The sequence below is a fragment of the Malania oleifera genome, chromosome 12, assembly GCF_029873635.1.
Source record: "Malania oleifera isolate guangnan ecotype guangnan chromosome 12, ASM2987363v1, whole genome shotgun sequence".
Classification (NCBI taxonomy): domain Eukaryota; kingdom Viridiplantae; phylum Streptophyta; class Magnoliopsida; order Santalales; family Ximeniaceae; genus Malania; species Malania oleifera.
In genome coordinates, this window is record NC_080428.1 from 83,983,421 (window position 1) to 84,000,005 (window position 16,585).

General features: G+C 33.2%; 2 protein-coding genes across 2 annotated transcripts; one reads left to right on the forward strand and one right to left on the reverse strand.

Moving 5' to 3' along the window:
• The first annotated feature begins 10,521 nt into the window (after nt 1–10,521).
• Nucleotides 10,522–11,169, forward strand: LOC131144772 (uncharacterized). Its single transcript, XM_058093625.1, has one exon. The coding sequence runs from the start codon at nt 10,751–10,753 to the stop codon at nt 10,961–10,963; it is 213 nt and encodes a 70-aa protein (XP_057949608.1). The 5' UTR covers nt 10,522–10,750; the 3' UTR covers nt 10,964–11,169.
• A 645-nt stretch (nt 11,170–11,814) lies between these two features.
• LOC131144773 (uncharacterized) lies at nt 11,815–15,524 on the reverse strand. The gene is made up of 2 exons (XM_058093626.1): nt 14,704–15,524; nt 11,815–12,091 (listed from the first exon to the last, which is right to left on the reverse strand). The coding sequence occupies exons 1-2, from the start codon at nt 15,074–15,076 to the stop codon at nt 12,084–12,086; spliced, it is 381 nt and encodes a 126-aa protein (XP_057949609.1). The 5' UTR covers nt 15,077–15,524; the 3' UTR covers nt 11,815–12,083.
• Nucleotides 15,525–16,585: the final 1,061 nt, after the last annotated feature.

Below are 16,585 nucleotides of genomic sequence, written 5' to 3' on the forward strand. Positions count from 1 at the left end.
TAAACAAGGTGCACATTTCTTTTTAGGAGCCTTCCCATAAGAACTCTATGGTTAAGCGTGCTTGGTTTGGAGTAATCTTGGGATGAGTGACCTTCTGGGAAGTTTTCTCAGGAAGTGTGTAAGTGAGGACAAAACACACTGAAAATGACACGTGTTGGTCTGTGGGACCAGTCATTAATCCGATAAGGTGCGCCCCTTGTTATCTGGTCCAGGTGGAGGAGAAGAGACACAGTGCTCCCTGACAGACCCAGGTTGGCGTGTTACAAAATGGTATTAGAGCAATTATCCAATCAGAAGTGTGATGAGATTCACATCGCCTGGGTTAGGAAATGTGGGTTCGCAATGAGGACGTTGCGTTATGTAAGCGAGGGAGAATGTGATACCCCGTGGAAGAAAGATTTAAAATAATTAGATGTTATTACTTATTGTCAATAAGGTGCATGTTTCTTTTCGAGGGTCTTTCCATACAAACTTCACGATTAAGCGTGTTTGGCTTAGAGTAATTTTGGGATGGGTGACATTTTGGGAAGTTTTCTTAGGAAGTATGTAAGCGAAGACAAAGTACATTGAAAAAGACACGTGTTGGTCTATGGGACCAATCATTAGTCTAATAAAGCCCGCCCCCTTGTTGTCTGGTTCAGGTAAATGAGGAGAGACGCAATACTCCCTGGCAGACCCAGGTTGGGGCGTCACAACGTGTCCATTTATAGTGGTGACACATGGTTCACTTTATTTTTTTATTTTATTTCTTTCGATTTGATTGGATTTTCTTAAGAACGTTTTTCCCCAATTTTCTTATGAACCAAACAATCAATAATTTAAATTTTGGGCTTAAATTAATTTGGTTCAAATAATTGGGCCACATAGCTTTCAGTTTAGGCTTTGTGAAACGACCCAAAAAAAAATTATTAATTAAAAAAAATTATTATTATTAATTAACTATTATTAATAAAATTAATTAAATTAAGAAATTTGAGGATTTTGGGTATATATATAAGTATATATAAAAGTATAAGTAAAGGATAAAGGAAAAAAAAAAAAGAAAAAAAAAAAGAAGAAAACTTAGTGGCTAAGCTTTTTGGAGTAAACAAAAAGGGGATTCACGCCGGAAGGAAAGGGAAAGAAAAAAGGAAAAAAAAAAACTCTCTCAGCTCACGGTCTCCACTCCTCCTCTCTCTACAATTTCGTGGCGGATTCTCGCCCAATTGAAAATCCGAAAATACCACTGAACTCAATTCTGCGCCACCGACATATCTACCGAAGTGGATTTATCGTAGAAGTAACGTAGACATATCTACTGGGGTAAGACAAATTCTCATTCTTACCTCAATTTTCCTTAAATATTAAGTCAAATTGACGATCGAACACCACCATGATTCTCTACAAATCTAGGGATGATTCTCTACAAATCTAGCGGAGCGGATTTCTCGTGGGATCGTTGTAAGAATAGCCCCAAAACTAGGATAAATATGTTATTTATAAATTAATTGGTATTTAATTATTATAATTTTGGAAATATTAAAATAATATTTTATTGGGGTTGATTTGATTGAATCAGGGTTCGGGTGAGCGCCGTGAGTATAATTTTGGGAGCCCTACAGGAGTGATTTAGGGAATCAGGTAAGGGGAAATAAAATTATATCAGTATTTTATTAAAGTGAACTGGTTATTTACGAGCATATGAAATTTATTATTTATTTATATGATTTTTTTTAGAACAGTTTGAGTACTGGAAAATGATGATTTTGTTTAAGGGTTATATTTGAGATAATTGCATATGATATTAAATTCGTATGACATGGGAACAATTTTTTCTAATAAATTGAATATGAATTACTGTGGTATTTGGGTTTGCATGTGGGGATCTTGGGAATGATTATGACACGAGGAATGAATTGTTATGTTTGACTCTTGTGTGGAAATGTATTGATCTGTTGGGATACTGTGTGGGAAATGAATTGATCTGTTGGATTCTTGTGTGGAAATGCATTGATGCGTCTGTGTGAATTAACTGGTGTGGTTATTCATATGCATCTCAATATAATGTTGGCATGAGGAGGTTGTTATATTACCTAGATATAAATCATGATATGACGTTGGCAGGTCGAGGAGCTTGTTTTATTGATGTACGACGGGTAGGTCATGGAGATTGGATACTGGTGAATAGTGGTGGCTGTATGGGTCACGTGTCGCTGAAGCTGGAGTGGTGCCTGTGTGGGCCACTTTATATCTTGTGTGGATAATAGCGCCTGTGTGGGTCATGTTATATATCCTGTGTGGATAATGACGTTTGTGTGGGCCATGTTATATATCCTGTGTGGATAATGGTGCTTGTGTGGGTCATGTTATGTAACCTGTGTGGATGGTGGCGCCTGTGTGGATAGTGGTGCCTGCGTGGGCCACGTGTAGATAAGTAGTACGTAGGTGCCTGTGTGGGCCACTTACTGACATGTACACAATTGCTCTATGTGGGCCACGTACTGAGGACATTGGAAGATGAAGTATAAGTTGCATGATTCCTGTGTGGATGTGTTGTGCGCATGTGAATTTCATTATAGCATAATAATAATGATATAGTATATTGTGAATGCATGTGTGTGCATGCGGCGAGGTAAACATACCACCGGGGGCTTCCTGAGAAAGGCGAGTGCTCTGTTAGATAGTTTCTGGGTATCAGTACAAAAAAATGCTACTTGTATGGGCGGGTAGACATCTCGATCCTTAGAAACCTTCGCTTTTAAAATAATAAAGATGTGTATATTGACGGCGAGGTAATTCTCCACCTGAGGGCTTACTGAGTAAGGTGAGGGCTCTGGTAAGTATCTTTTAGGTACTAGAGCAGAGGGAAGCTACTTGTATGGGTGGGTAATCTTCCCTATTCTCGGGGATTTTCGTCTGCATAAATTTTATGTACTTGTGCATATTGGATGTGTGTATGATATTAGATGTCAGTGATGTTATTAATGATATTTTTTCTCAGTTATTATTGATGTTATATAAGAAGCAGTTTATTTTAATATATAAATATTAAAACTCATTTGTCATACACTGTTATAATTTATTCCACCCTTATTGAGAAGTGTCTCACCCTAGTGGATTAACAACTTTTTCAGGTTCTTCTGGAGATCGGGTTTGAAGGCTCAGGTGAGATTGTTTTTGGTGGTTTCTTTTTGGGGTATTGTGAGATACTGGTGTATATATACAGATATATTTGTACTGGGTTATATTTTAAATACTGGTTGTGGATACGGATATCTGGATGTTGTAGTGTTCGTTTTTTTTGGGTTGTTATATAGAACTCTAGTATTTATTTGAGGTCATTTATTTATATTTTGCTGCGTGTATGTTAATTATGGTATCAGATAGAGGTGATTGGAACACATGACACCCGAGCCCCACTTGGCAGGTTCGAGCCATCACACTTTGAGTCTAGACTTGATTTGGAAGTTGGACTGGGCCCAATTCATTTTAGTATTATGGGTTTAAAGTAACTAAATGGATTGGAACAAACTAATTGGGTCAAGCCCAATTTATTTTAGGATATTGAGCTAAATATTGGGTCAACCGGTTAATGTACTCAGTCCAACGGGTCATGAGTTATGGGTCAACAAGTCGAATCCAATCCAATGGGTAGGACCTTGAGTCAAAGGGTCGAAATAATAGGTCAATTTCATAATAAAATTTTGCATTTTAGATCACTAGATCTTTCAAATTTTGTATAATTAAAAGTAAAATTAAGCACAAAAACAAAAACGAAATCAACTTTAGTCTTCAACTCCTTATGTCTTTTAGGTTCAATCTCAATCCTTCAATTCTTCTTTGGTTCTAGTTCTCTGTAGTCCTCAAATCTTCAAGTTCTAACTCACGAACTCCAACGACCTCTACCTGAGCTTCTCTGAATTCTTCTTTTTCCTTCACAATATCGTAAATTCCCAAGCTCTATAGTTCACTCTCGATCATAATTCTTTGATTTTCTCACAACTGCCTATACGATTTCTCTGTGTGATTGTGTCTCTGTGAATGTATGAATGTGTAAATATGTGTCCCTCATATAACCTCTATTTATAGGTTTTGGAGCATTAATCAGTATTAAATTTGATTGATAAATCAATATTTAAACTTCATTATTCAAATAAAAAATAGATCAATCAAATTATAAAACAGGTCAATCAATCTTTATTGCTGATTTCCAAAAAGCTTATTCTCCCATATGTGTCATATCCCTCTAAAAAAACTTTCATTTATAGGCTTGAGAGCATTGATCGACATTTAAACTTGATCAATTAGTTTAAAAAAAATGTATCAATCAAATTTAAAAAAATAAATAAATCAATCTTTATTTCTGATTTCCTAATTATTTATTCTTCTATGTGTGTCTTATCCCTCTCAAAAAACTTCCATTTATAGGCTTGGGAGCATTGATCAGCATAAATCAATATTTAAACTTGGTCAATCAATTTTTTATTTTTATTTTTAAAAAAAGATCAATAAATCTTTATTGATGATTTCCAAATTGTTTCATTTGTGTTTGTGCAGGTGCCAGCATGGAATTGGAGAATCTGATTTAAATTTTTTTTCTTTTATGTATTTTTTTTTTGTTATTTTCAATGTAAAATTTTATTCCCATGTATTTTTTCCATTTTATGAAATAAATTTTTTACCTAATTTTGTTATATAAGCCTCAAACAAATTAGGGTGTCGACATGGTAACTATTACAACAAAGAAGAAAAAAAATTCTAGACACCCCCCAAATGGTTTCTAAGGACTTTTTGAAAGAAATGAAGAAGTAATAAGATAATAATTAAAGTAAACTAGTAAAAAAGATTATTGTAGAGGAGTTGAGGCATGGTAACCATAGTTTTTAAACTTGATTTTGTACCTACAGAGAATGATTCTCGATGCAAAGTACGCACGATCACCAAAACTATTCAACAAGACTAAAGTTTGTGTGCATACACAAATACCTGAGTTATAGGAGTTGTTATAATATTCGGCAGCCGAATAGAAGAAAATATTATATATGCAAGTGTTGTGTAAAATTGAATGCACAATGAAATAACACAAGCATATAACGCAATACTCAATGGCGAAAATACAGAACAACACAATCATGCAGATTATATGAAAGCAATAACAAAAGACACAAATGATTACATGGTTCGACAATGCCTACATCAACATGAGCAATCGACAGTATTTTCTTACTATCTTGTGTCAAAGACACAAACTTTGTTACAAATACATCATAAACAATGTATATATAATGTTCCTAGAGGCTTTTCCTCCAACCCTGACCAACTTATTCAAAATTTAAAAATCTGTGCTGGGTTCTCGAACCAAACCGTAGATGGTTTGTAGACATACCATCGATAGTTTTAGATAGAAAGAAAAATCTTTCTGAAACTGGACCAAACCATCGATGGTTATAGGGTCGACGGTTTCCCCTGCTAACACCAGCATCTTGATGTCCACAATGTTTTGTGCATGTCCTCCACGTAATATATGAATCACATATCACAACAAGAAGGTTTCTGCACTAGATGTTATATGATTTCACCATGTGTAAAAAAACTATCTAATTTAATTAAAATATATAAGCATGGCTAAATCATATTAGATATGGTTTATATATCCATCGTACCTAATATTTTCTCCACCCAATGTGTACAAATATAATAGAAAACAAGATGATAATCGGAGTAGCTACAATTAATGCATAAGGGGTGATGAAACTAAGATCAAACAACTACTAAAGATACCAAGAACTCAAAATTATTGTTAACAATGTATATCAAGTTTTAAGCTGTTAGGTTGTGGGTCAACAATGTGTATCAAGTTTTAACACTCTCCCGTACGTGCAACCCAATAGCACGTGGAGAGATAAACAAATGACAAATAATACCACAGAATAAAGACGGACCACAAGATTAGAATCCAGGACCTTCTGATAACTAGAACTCTGATATCATGTTAAAAATGGAGAAGAATAATACTCTTTTTTTTATTCCCTCTCTAATTACAAGGATTATAAGGGTATATATATACATGAGATAGTTGAAAAAATGGAAAACTTATATTTGTCTAAGATAGAAATTATATTTCTCTATTAATTATAGAATAGGAAGATGAGTGGAGAAAAGAAGAAGAGAGGATGAGACTGTCAGTGATGAGATGAGAATGTACGAATTGGAGTAATTTTTATATAGGTAGCCTAGAAGAGTAGCCTCCAACTTTTTCAAATTGCAAGAATAAATTAAAATCACCAAAAACAATAAAAATGAAAACTCAAGAATAACAGCTTAAAAACTACTGCCATAAATCTGATTTTTATTGTTATGAGAACTATCCAAGTAATTTGAAACACCACCAACACTTTCTTCTACGTTCAAGGCAATTTTGAGATAAAATAGTTACAATATTAAAGAGATAATTTAAAAAAAAATATTTTATCCTTTCAAAAGTTTCTCTTTTATGATAAGATATATCTGTGTATTCAACAATCGATAGTTTTAAGTTGGAAGGAGTTATATGAAGGGTTTTATCTCTTTATTTTTACTCCATACCTAGGAGTTACAAGTTTTTACTTCTTCTCTTAATTGAGTTACGCTTCTATATTAAGGTGACCTTTGCTTTTTTGGTCAAGTTCTTTACGTGGACTATTGGGCTTTGTATATTTGATCCATATGATAACTCGACCCAAAATAATGTTGCGTGATCTTTTAATAAGAGATTTCTATCTTAAGACTTAGTCCATAAGCACTACGGTTTGGACTGAAAAATTTGTTGGGCTCGTTTGGTAGCTTATTGGGAACCCTGTGTGCAATACATAAAAATTGTTGTTTTTTGGTGATTAGGGTTGACTGCCACAGTTGTTGAGAGAGAGAAAAAAAATATTGTACTATTGTACTCTCTGTATTTTCTTCTTGATTATAGTGAAATCCTTATAATTCAGTGAACGTAAGCAAAATTGTCGAATCACGTAAATATTGTCTTATGCGTGTAATTGATTTTTTTTTCTTTAAAATGTGTTTTTTCTATTATTGTTTCTCACAGGATTTGAGAATTTCGGATTAATTTCCCTTCGGTATACATTGTTTTATTCTATATCATCACTAAATAAATAAATAAATAAATACTTTTGCTATACACTATAATTGGCCTTTTAAAAAAGTATCAATCAATTTTTTTTAAACATAATAATATTTTTATGCTCTTGAAGAAATTGTACTTAGAAAAAAAAATTAATTTTGAGCAAAAAAAATTAATTTTGAGCGTTGACAAATATTATAGACAAAAGAGATTTTCCCTTTCTTTTTTTTTTGAAAGAAAAAACTATAAACCTATATTTGCAATCATTAAAACAAAAAAAAAACCAAAATCACTCCACTTTCCAAATAATCACTTTCAAATATTAAAGGAAGAATTTGTACTTGGAAAACATAAGTAATAAATTTTGAAGGAAGAATTTGTATTTGGAAAACATAAGTAATACAAATTGAAAATAATTTAATAAAAATAAAAATTATTATAATTATTGCAATTAAATTTTTTATAAGAGAATTTGGATCAATCATGATTTACTTCACCAGTTAAGAATAAGAGAAAAATGACATGAAGGATCTGAGGCGTATTCTTAAGGATCACTCTGATATCTAAGTTGAAAAATTTGGAAGAATTATATGAACGCAGTAAAGAGAAAACTTTTAATTTTTAAGATAAAAAATAGAAAAGGAAATTGGAAAAAAAGAAATGTTTAACTTTCCTTAAAATTTTATTATAATAGAACAAACTTTTATTTTTAAGAGTATTTGAAATAAAGAGAAAAATATAATGAAAAATAAGTTTTTTCTTTTTTTTCTTTCCTATTTTTTATCCATCAAAATTCATTATCCAAACGGACTTAATTCTTTGTACCTTTCAATGTCTATCGGAACTCTCGAGCGGGCCCGCGCAGGAGATCCTGGGCCTACGGGCCCCACACTAGGGCCAGGCCCAGCCTTGCCTTGGCATATCGAAGATCTCTCGATCCTAGCTTAGGCCCAGCAACTGTCTTGGCCCAGCCAAACTTAGGCTTGGGGTTATGAGCTATTTTTTACTTTTGGGTTCAAAGCCATAGACTACTTCACAAAGGTATTGAATCCAAATCTGTACATATATTATCTATTATCTATTACATAAACAATAGATAATTCCTCCACTTAATATGTACTTTTTCTTTATTATTATAATATTTATATTCCTGCAAAATATTAATTAAATAAAGAAAAAATATGTATATAAATTAATTATTTTAAAACTATTTTTTAGCTACTTATATAATAGACCTATATTCTTGTAAGCTATTATATAACTCCCATAAACATTTCATTAAATAAATAACAATATATATATTTTCAAGGAGAAGGCTTTCAAAATTTTAAAAAATATATATTTTTGAAAACGTGAAATCAAATTATATTGTGGAGAGTTTCCATTACATATATTCTACTATTATTGCTCTTAGAAAGGGGTCGAGAATTTAGATGTCTCTTATTTAAATATATCGAGTACAATAAATTCAAGAATCTCCTAATTAAAATGTTGGAATTCAAGCTTTGGGGATTATAATTTTTAATTTGAGATAATATCTTATAATTTCAAGTGAAGAAGATTGACGGACGAGCTCATTATTTCACTGTATTAATTGAGTGTTCAAAGGGTATTAAATACCATTATTTTAGGAGAAAAATTATTGAAAAGAGTACTGCAACAATTAAAATTTAATTCGAAAATAAGAGAAAAAATTTTCCGTATATCTTTATGTACCGCGATTGTATGAAATATTTAATTAGTTAACAACCCATATTCACAAATAAGTAAATAAATGACATTGAAGTTCTTAAAACTAGTGAATGGCTATTAGAGCAAGTACCCTCACTAGAGTTTTAAAAAGTAAGGGAATTATAACTAAATAAAATAATTGTCACATCAAAAATATTACTATGTCCCTAATAAAGAAAAGAAAATAAGACTTTTTATATGAAGTATGCAACAATAACATAATCGTTCAGACATGGCTCCAATATTAATAATTTCACCTTCTAATTTTTTTTTTCTATATTCCCTTATTCCTTTATATATAAATATTTTACCCCCACTAAAAAATTTATAATTTCACTAAAACTAACCATCTTTATTTGTTGTTGTTGTTTATTGATTGCTCTATTAAGTTTCCTTAGATTTCTAATATCTTGGTAGAAATGGACAATGTTTAATAACACTTCTCTTTTCTTTACAATCGAATTTAAGTAATCAAAATCATCAAATTTGTATAGTAGCACTTCAATGTTTAGAACTGATGTTTAAGATAATTAGTTTGTGTCATTAGCTCCCTTTGTTCCATAATCAAATTGATTAAAGAGAAATGAGTTTGGTCACAAGATGTTAGAGGAGAAATTGTGTATGTACAGAAAAACTAGGTCATCTTATAGCAATTTAGTAAACTAGTAAAAGAGGAGACACCAAGTCATTTGAGTCGAGATCTCTTCATATAGTGTCTAAACTTCGAGCACACATGAAAACTTATTCTCTACATCATGCATAGAGAAAAATAGCAAATTAGAGGATCAAGAGTTTTAAATAATACTATTCCAAGTAAAAGGCGGATCTTTAATTGGAAATCAGCTCTAAACATCGTAACCCTCGAATGAAAAAGTACGATACAATAGGTTAGGAATTGTGGACCAAATGACATTGTGCTATCCCACGATACTTGAAGACTTAAATGACCTTGAAAGGTTTTAACGAGAGATGACAACCATATTAATAAAAATAATTGTGATTCAATATTCTAACATAATATTTTTTTCGGGTAAGCGTTCGTCAATAATAGTTGCCTCAAAAGGAATATATGATATGCCTCAAAGTCTAACTTAGCCCAATAAGGGAAGGTAACACCTTAGCAAGAGCATAATCGGGTCATGAGTTGGGCCGGGCGTTGTTCAATTGCCCATTTCTCATTTGTTTGGTTGGCCCATTTGTAGTAATAGACCAAGCCAGCCCATCCCACTGGTTGAAAAGCCCAAGAGCCACTCCTAATAATCGTATGCGCTGGAAAAAGAAAAAGAAAAAATATAAAAGAAATTATTTTTTCATTATCAATATTATTGAAATAAAATTTCATTCAGATATATTAAACATTAAGAGAAAATGTTAATAAATTATTAAAATAAAAAATTTCCTATTAGTTTACGATATATTTTATTTTTTATAACTTTTCAAAATAACCAAAGGTGAAAAAAAAAACAGATTTATTCACTTGCAATAAATAATTTTAGTTTTTATAATTAAAAAATAATATCTTATTTAATTAGGAAAAATTGAAAATAAATTCTATTTTTTTTTCTTCTAAATTTCCTATATGAACCTAAAAAACCTAGAAAATAAAAATATTCTTTAATTTTTAAACTACATTTCTTCGTATTTTGCTTCTTTCAAAAAATAAATGTTCAAGCCCCCCAGCAATCAAGACTTTAAAAAATAAAAAATAGAAAGCACTACACATTTTATTTATTTTAAGGAAAAGGAGAAAGGGGGAGAGTGAATCCCCGGGTAACTTGAGCCGCTAAGCTCCGCCCAACTCGCTCTTGTTACATTGCTCATCTTTCTCTCTTCTTTGCTTCCCTCAGAAGTCTGTGTTTCTTACATAAACCCCCACTCCCCACCCTCCACATTTCAATTTCAATTTCAGAGAGAGAGAGAGAGAGAGAGATGTCGGACTGGGGCCCGGTGTTCGTTGCGGTGGTGCTGTTCGTGCTGCTGTCGCCGGGACTGCTGTTCCAGGTGCCGGGGCGGAACCGGTTCGTGGAGTTCGGCAATTTCCAGACCAGCGGAGCTTCCATTCTCATTCACGCCACTCTCTACTTCGCCTTAATCTGCGTCTTCTTGATTGCTATTGGCGTTCACCTTTACATGGGCTCCTGATTCGTCTCAATCTTATCCCCAAGCCCATGGTTTTTTCCCTTCCACTTTCTATTTTTTTTTTAGGCTTTGATTTGGAGATTCATAAATTGCAATGAAATTTAATGATGGTTGGATTGAATTATTTTGAATATTTTTCTAAGATTGTATTGGAAACTATAAATTCTGTTGAATTATTTAATGCATGAATGAGTTCAGAAGATAATTAATAATATATGTTGTATTTTGTTTAAGCTCCTCCAAACAAAATAAAAGCTTGAATAAAAAACCCGGTTAAATTAATATTTTTTTGAAAGAATTTATATTGTATTTTCTCTTTAAATCAAATAATTTTTTAAAAATAAAAATATATTCTAGTATGATTAAAATTTTAAAAAACAAATGTCAATGATGTCTTATGTTAAAATTTTATTCATTTATTATATATTTTACTTTTCTTGCTAATCAAAATAAAATGTTAAAGTGAGTTGATTGAAAAGAGGGAGTCATGATAGTAACAAATATGTGGCCCTCTCCATTATTGTAATGTTATTAATTATATTACATTTGTTTAGTCTGTAGAGCCAAGTGAGATGGGCAAAACATGAAAGAAAAATTTAAATGGAGAATATAACAAAATTAAGAGGCAAAATTATTCCATCCTATTCATATGCATCAAACAATGAGTTAATTTTAAGTGGTATGAACTTTCATCAAAAATTTTTTAAAAGGCTATTTATTTAATTTCATCTTCAAAACCAAAAAATGGGCCTATCAAACCAAAATCGGACTACTTTCATCTTCCTTCAAAACCAAAAAATTGGGGCTTTCTGCTTCCTCCTTTCCAAGTAGAAACCAGTAAAAGACCCACAAACATATATATATATATATATATTATAATGCCCAACAGCTGCCTTACAAATAATCCACAAACACAGAAGTTGCTGAATAGGGATGACCCAAACCAAAGAGAGAAAGGAGGGAGGAAATACACATTCCCAGTTTAAAGGGGGCCATGCCCACATGCAACACTAAATCTTCAGAACACCTACGTATCCACAAATTCCTGCTTATATGGATCCATGTAGAAGCCTTGAGTACACTCATTTCTCTCTTCCACACACTAGTACAGAATTGCCACATCCTACCAGTCTGCATGTATGAAAATGTAAACAGGTAAGGAGCTGGTTTCTTCTCTATGACAAAAATAAGAAATGGACAATGTTTAATAAGGCACTATGTTTAATAAGACACTTTCAAAGCTATCAAACGTTGATAGGATGTACCGCATCCTGCCAGCCAATATTGATATGTTTGGAAACCTTACCATAAGTAGGGTCCCAGGCTGTTCAACTAATAGCTCGAATAAAATTTATTCATTTACTTTTTAAACACAAATGATTTTCGTATTAATCTCTCCAAACCCAAAGAAGAAAAGTTAGAACAGTGTAAATATTCACATACATTGATTGCTCTATTGTGTGGAAGAGTGAGTAAGGATTTAATATCCCTGAATCTGTCAAAAGAAATGGTCCACGATCACATAAATTGGCGGAAAATAATTCATATAACCGACCCTACCTAGTAGGACTTAAGGCCTTGGTTTTGTTGTTGTTGTTTATTGATTGCTCTATTGAGTTTCCTTAGATTTCTAATATCTTGGTAGAAATGGACAATGTTTAATAAGACTTCTCTTTTCTCTACAACCGAATTGAAGTAATCAAAATCATCAAATTTGTATAGTAGCACTTCAGTGTCGCCCCCCCCCCCTCTCCCCAAAAAAAAAAAAGAAAAAAACCTATTAAGTTGGGAAAAAGAATAAATGAAGCCTTGGTCAAGAGAGTTATACTATAACCAAACCTAACTAAGGCATAATTTCAATCAGATAGGTTGTCATGTCCCATATCGGATGTGTACTAGGGAGATCACTCCGATGATAACGTTAGAGATGGATGGGAAAGCCTGTTACGGTCCGACATCATCAGATGTGTACTAGAGAGATCTTAAATTTAGAAGAATGATTTAAACTCCAATCATGTAAGACATCTTTTATAGGATAAACTGGTAAGGTTAGTGGATCCAAGCGGACAATACCTCACCAATGTTGGATCCAAGACTGTTACGCATGACCATGACCATGCCCATGCCTAGATATTGGGGAAGAAACACAGGAACAGGTAATGCCCATGATTTTCTTGAGCAATTACACAATCAAAGCTACCATGGCTGTTGCAAAAGGAAGGTACAAAAAACCATATGCCTTGCTGTCATTAGAAAAACACCATATGGTGCCAGCCAATGCCATACAAAATATCATATAAAATGCCAAAACTCTTCAGCGCTGTTTGCTCAAATATCAAACAAAATGCACAATCAAAGCTACCATGGCTGTTGCAAGGCACTACCAAACAAAATATCATATAAAATGCCAAAACTCTGCAGCGCTGTTTGGTCAAATATCAAACAAAATGCCGTAATTTCAGTCCATTCACGCATTAAAGATTAGTACTAGCTCAGAAACCCATCCCCAATGCACATAATCATGCTGTTAAATAAATTTTTTTTTTCATGCTTGATGCAACAAAAAACACACCTCAGCTTAAAGCTCAGATGTAGTGGTTAATCAGTACTTTTGCTTGGACTCCACAACGCAGTTTTTCGCCCTTAAATTTTAAAAATCCAAAGAATTCATGAAAGAAAATAGGCTAAAGGGAATTGGAATTGGCAAGACATGATTTTCTCGTGGGAATTCTCTATATTTCAGCTACGCGCGACAAGCAAAAATCAAAGTTTGAGACATGGGCTTCAAAATCCTTATGTTTTGAGACATGGTGTCGATGGAAAGATCAAAAAAATTGAGGGGAAGTGAAAGATATTTGCGTGTCTGATGTGGTGAACATAAAGAGATATTACAAGAAAAGACATTTGTCTCCAAACTTTGCGAGCTAATTTTTCTCTCCAACTATTATTTTCAGAAAAAGGTGGACACAGTCCTTAGGAAATCTTCTATCCAAACTCATGTTTCTTCCTTCTCAATCACACATTCATACAAGTACACTTACTGTACATTTGCACATAAGAATAGAAAGGAATCGAATTTATTACTGTTCTTGTTCATACAAGTATACTTACTGCACATTTGGCACATGGAATGTGACGGAAGCCTCCAGAGAGAGAGAGAGAGGTCTGTATCCCTGGATCTGAGTGAGGAGTTCAATCCAAAGCCTTTTTTATTAAAAAAAATATTATAGTGTTCTTGTAATCTGAGAGATTAAAGGTGAGAGCATCCAAATTTTTGTTCAGCTATGTCAATAGAATTTTCTTGTAAATAATTACTGTTCTCGTGATTTATTAATCTGTACATTTAGAACCACACAAAAAGAAATTCACAGATAGAAACAAAAACAGTGCTCCAAAACTTGCCAAAACAGTTCTCCAAAACTTGCCAAATTACTAGCTTAGCATGTCTAATATCATTGCTAAAACAGAGGTCAAAAAGTTAAAAGACTGCTCTTTGTCAAAGTGCTATAGGTATTCCAAATGTCCAAACTTGGGAGAGTTATTGCGTTAACCCAACGTTGCTCACAACAAAATCAGCAGAACAATCAGGATTCGCAGAAAACAAACAATTCAAAGTCGTAGAGAAAGAGACGAATCAGTGGAATCACGGACGTAAATTTTAACGAGAAACTCCACAAAGACAAGAAAATTGGAATAACGCGCCAAAAAGAAAGATTTTGTTCTCGAGAAAGAAAAAAACGTACCAGAAATCTCCTTCCGGGGAGTGGCCAGCGCCGCGGCATGACAAAGAATGGCCCTTCCCAACATCGAGAGACTCGAAACTATCCCAATTACGTAGAAAACCAAGACCAATCCAAGCACCCAGGGCATCAACAAGAACCCAATAAAGAAAGTGACCGATCCACAGAGCATCAGGGACAGCGAAATCCCCAGAAGCAACGAGGCAAATCCCGCCGGAGACATGTTCGAAGGCATAACCGACCTCCTCGAAGGAGCGACGGCCGGCGAGCCGTCAGGGAGGTGCAACGACGACGGCGGAAATCGGAGGATGTCGAGAACGAGAGCAGAAAGCTCGTAGAACAACCTGGATTGCCGATCCTGTTGTTGTCTCGTCATCTTAATGACAAACGCAAGACAAAATTACAGAAGCAATCGACGGAAAATGCAAATCCTACGCCGAAAAACACCGAGAAAATGAAAATTTGAAGGAGAAAACACAGATCCACAGGGTATTATATAGAAATTAAGGCAAGTGGATAAACTGAGAAGGCTTGCGATTATCCAGTGCGTATATATCAGCGCGCGGCTCGATTGGAGAGGTTTTTTATCTCACTAGAGCATGTGGAGGATTGTGATAGGGAAGGGTTTGTTTGTTTCTCAGGAATCTGAAGAATTTTCTGGAGAGAGAAAATAGGGATGAGGTAGAAGGTGAGAGAGAGAGAGAGAGAGAGCAGAAGCCGACGGTTCTGTTGAAATCGGAGGTGCTATTACTTGCGTGAATTGAATGATGAGATGGGCAAGCGTTATCCAGGGTGGGGGCGTAGAAGATAAAAAAAGAAAGTGGAGCCCTTTCTCTTTCGGACTAGGGAGTCAATCCCACGCCCCTTGCAGATCGCGTGCACTTCACGCTCCCTTTATTTGTTATTACCAGTCGCCGCGTGTGCTAAATAAAAAAATTATTTTGTGAAATTGAATGGTAATGATAACACATGACTTTATGTAATTAATGGATGAATAAATTAAATTTTATTTATGTGTTATAAAATATTTATATAAAAAATAATTATTTAATTTTGTTATAAATAATTTGACATTGACCTTGGTGTCCATATACGTATGGTCCATTACTAATCACTCTAATAACATGTAAAATAACTTTTAAAAAAAACATATTTAGGGTATTAGTTAATATAGGAATAGATTTGATATTTTTGAAAGGTTATAAAAAAGAATTCTTTTTATAGTATTAGAGATTATAAAATATTAAAAAAATTAAAAATTATTAAAAAAGTAACAAAAAAAATATATAGAAGTAGAAATCCAACACACCCCCTGCAACACATACATTCCATTGCCGTTGCAAAACAGCAAGAGCTACACTCCTCTTCCACATTCTTAAGATAATAAGATCCATGTACACTAGGGTGTGACCCATATAGATCATTAATGGCGGATTTAAATTTGTGTAGATAAGATTAATAGTATCAAGTATTTTTGTAAAAACATGAATGAATGACTAATTCGTGTTAGGAAACATGAATATCGAGTCTTGAATTTATATTTTGTGTAGGTCCGGATAAAATTTAATATAATTTAATATTATAATTTAAGGTTTCACTTAAATATGTAATAAGATGGTGATTAAAAGTGTGAATTTTAAGGTGTAAATTTTGATTTATATAAATTTTGAACAAATTCAATACAATTTTATCCAAATTCTTACAAATTCAAATTAAATGTACTAATTTTGAACTCCCAAAAATGATGTCAGGTTGTACTTGAGAGCATAAGTTCTGGACCTTCGATTATTAATTTAGAAATTTAGAATACTAGACAATTAAGAAACAACATGTACAAAAAAATGAAAGTTGTTGAGATGCACATATTAAGGTGGATGAGTAATTT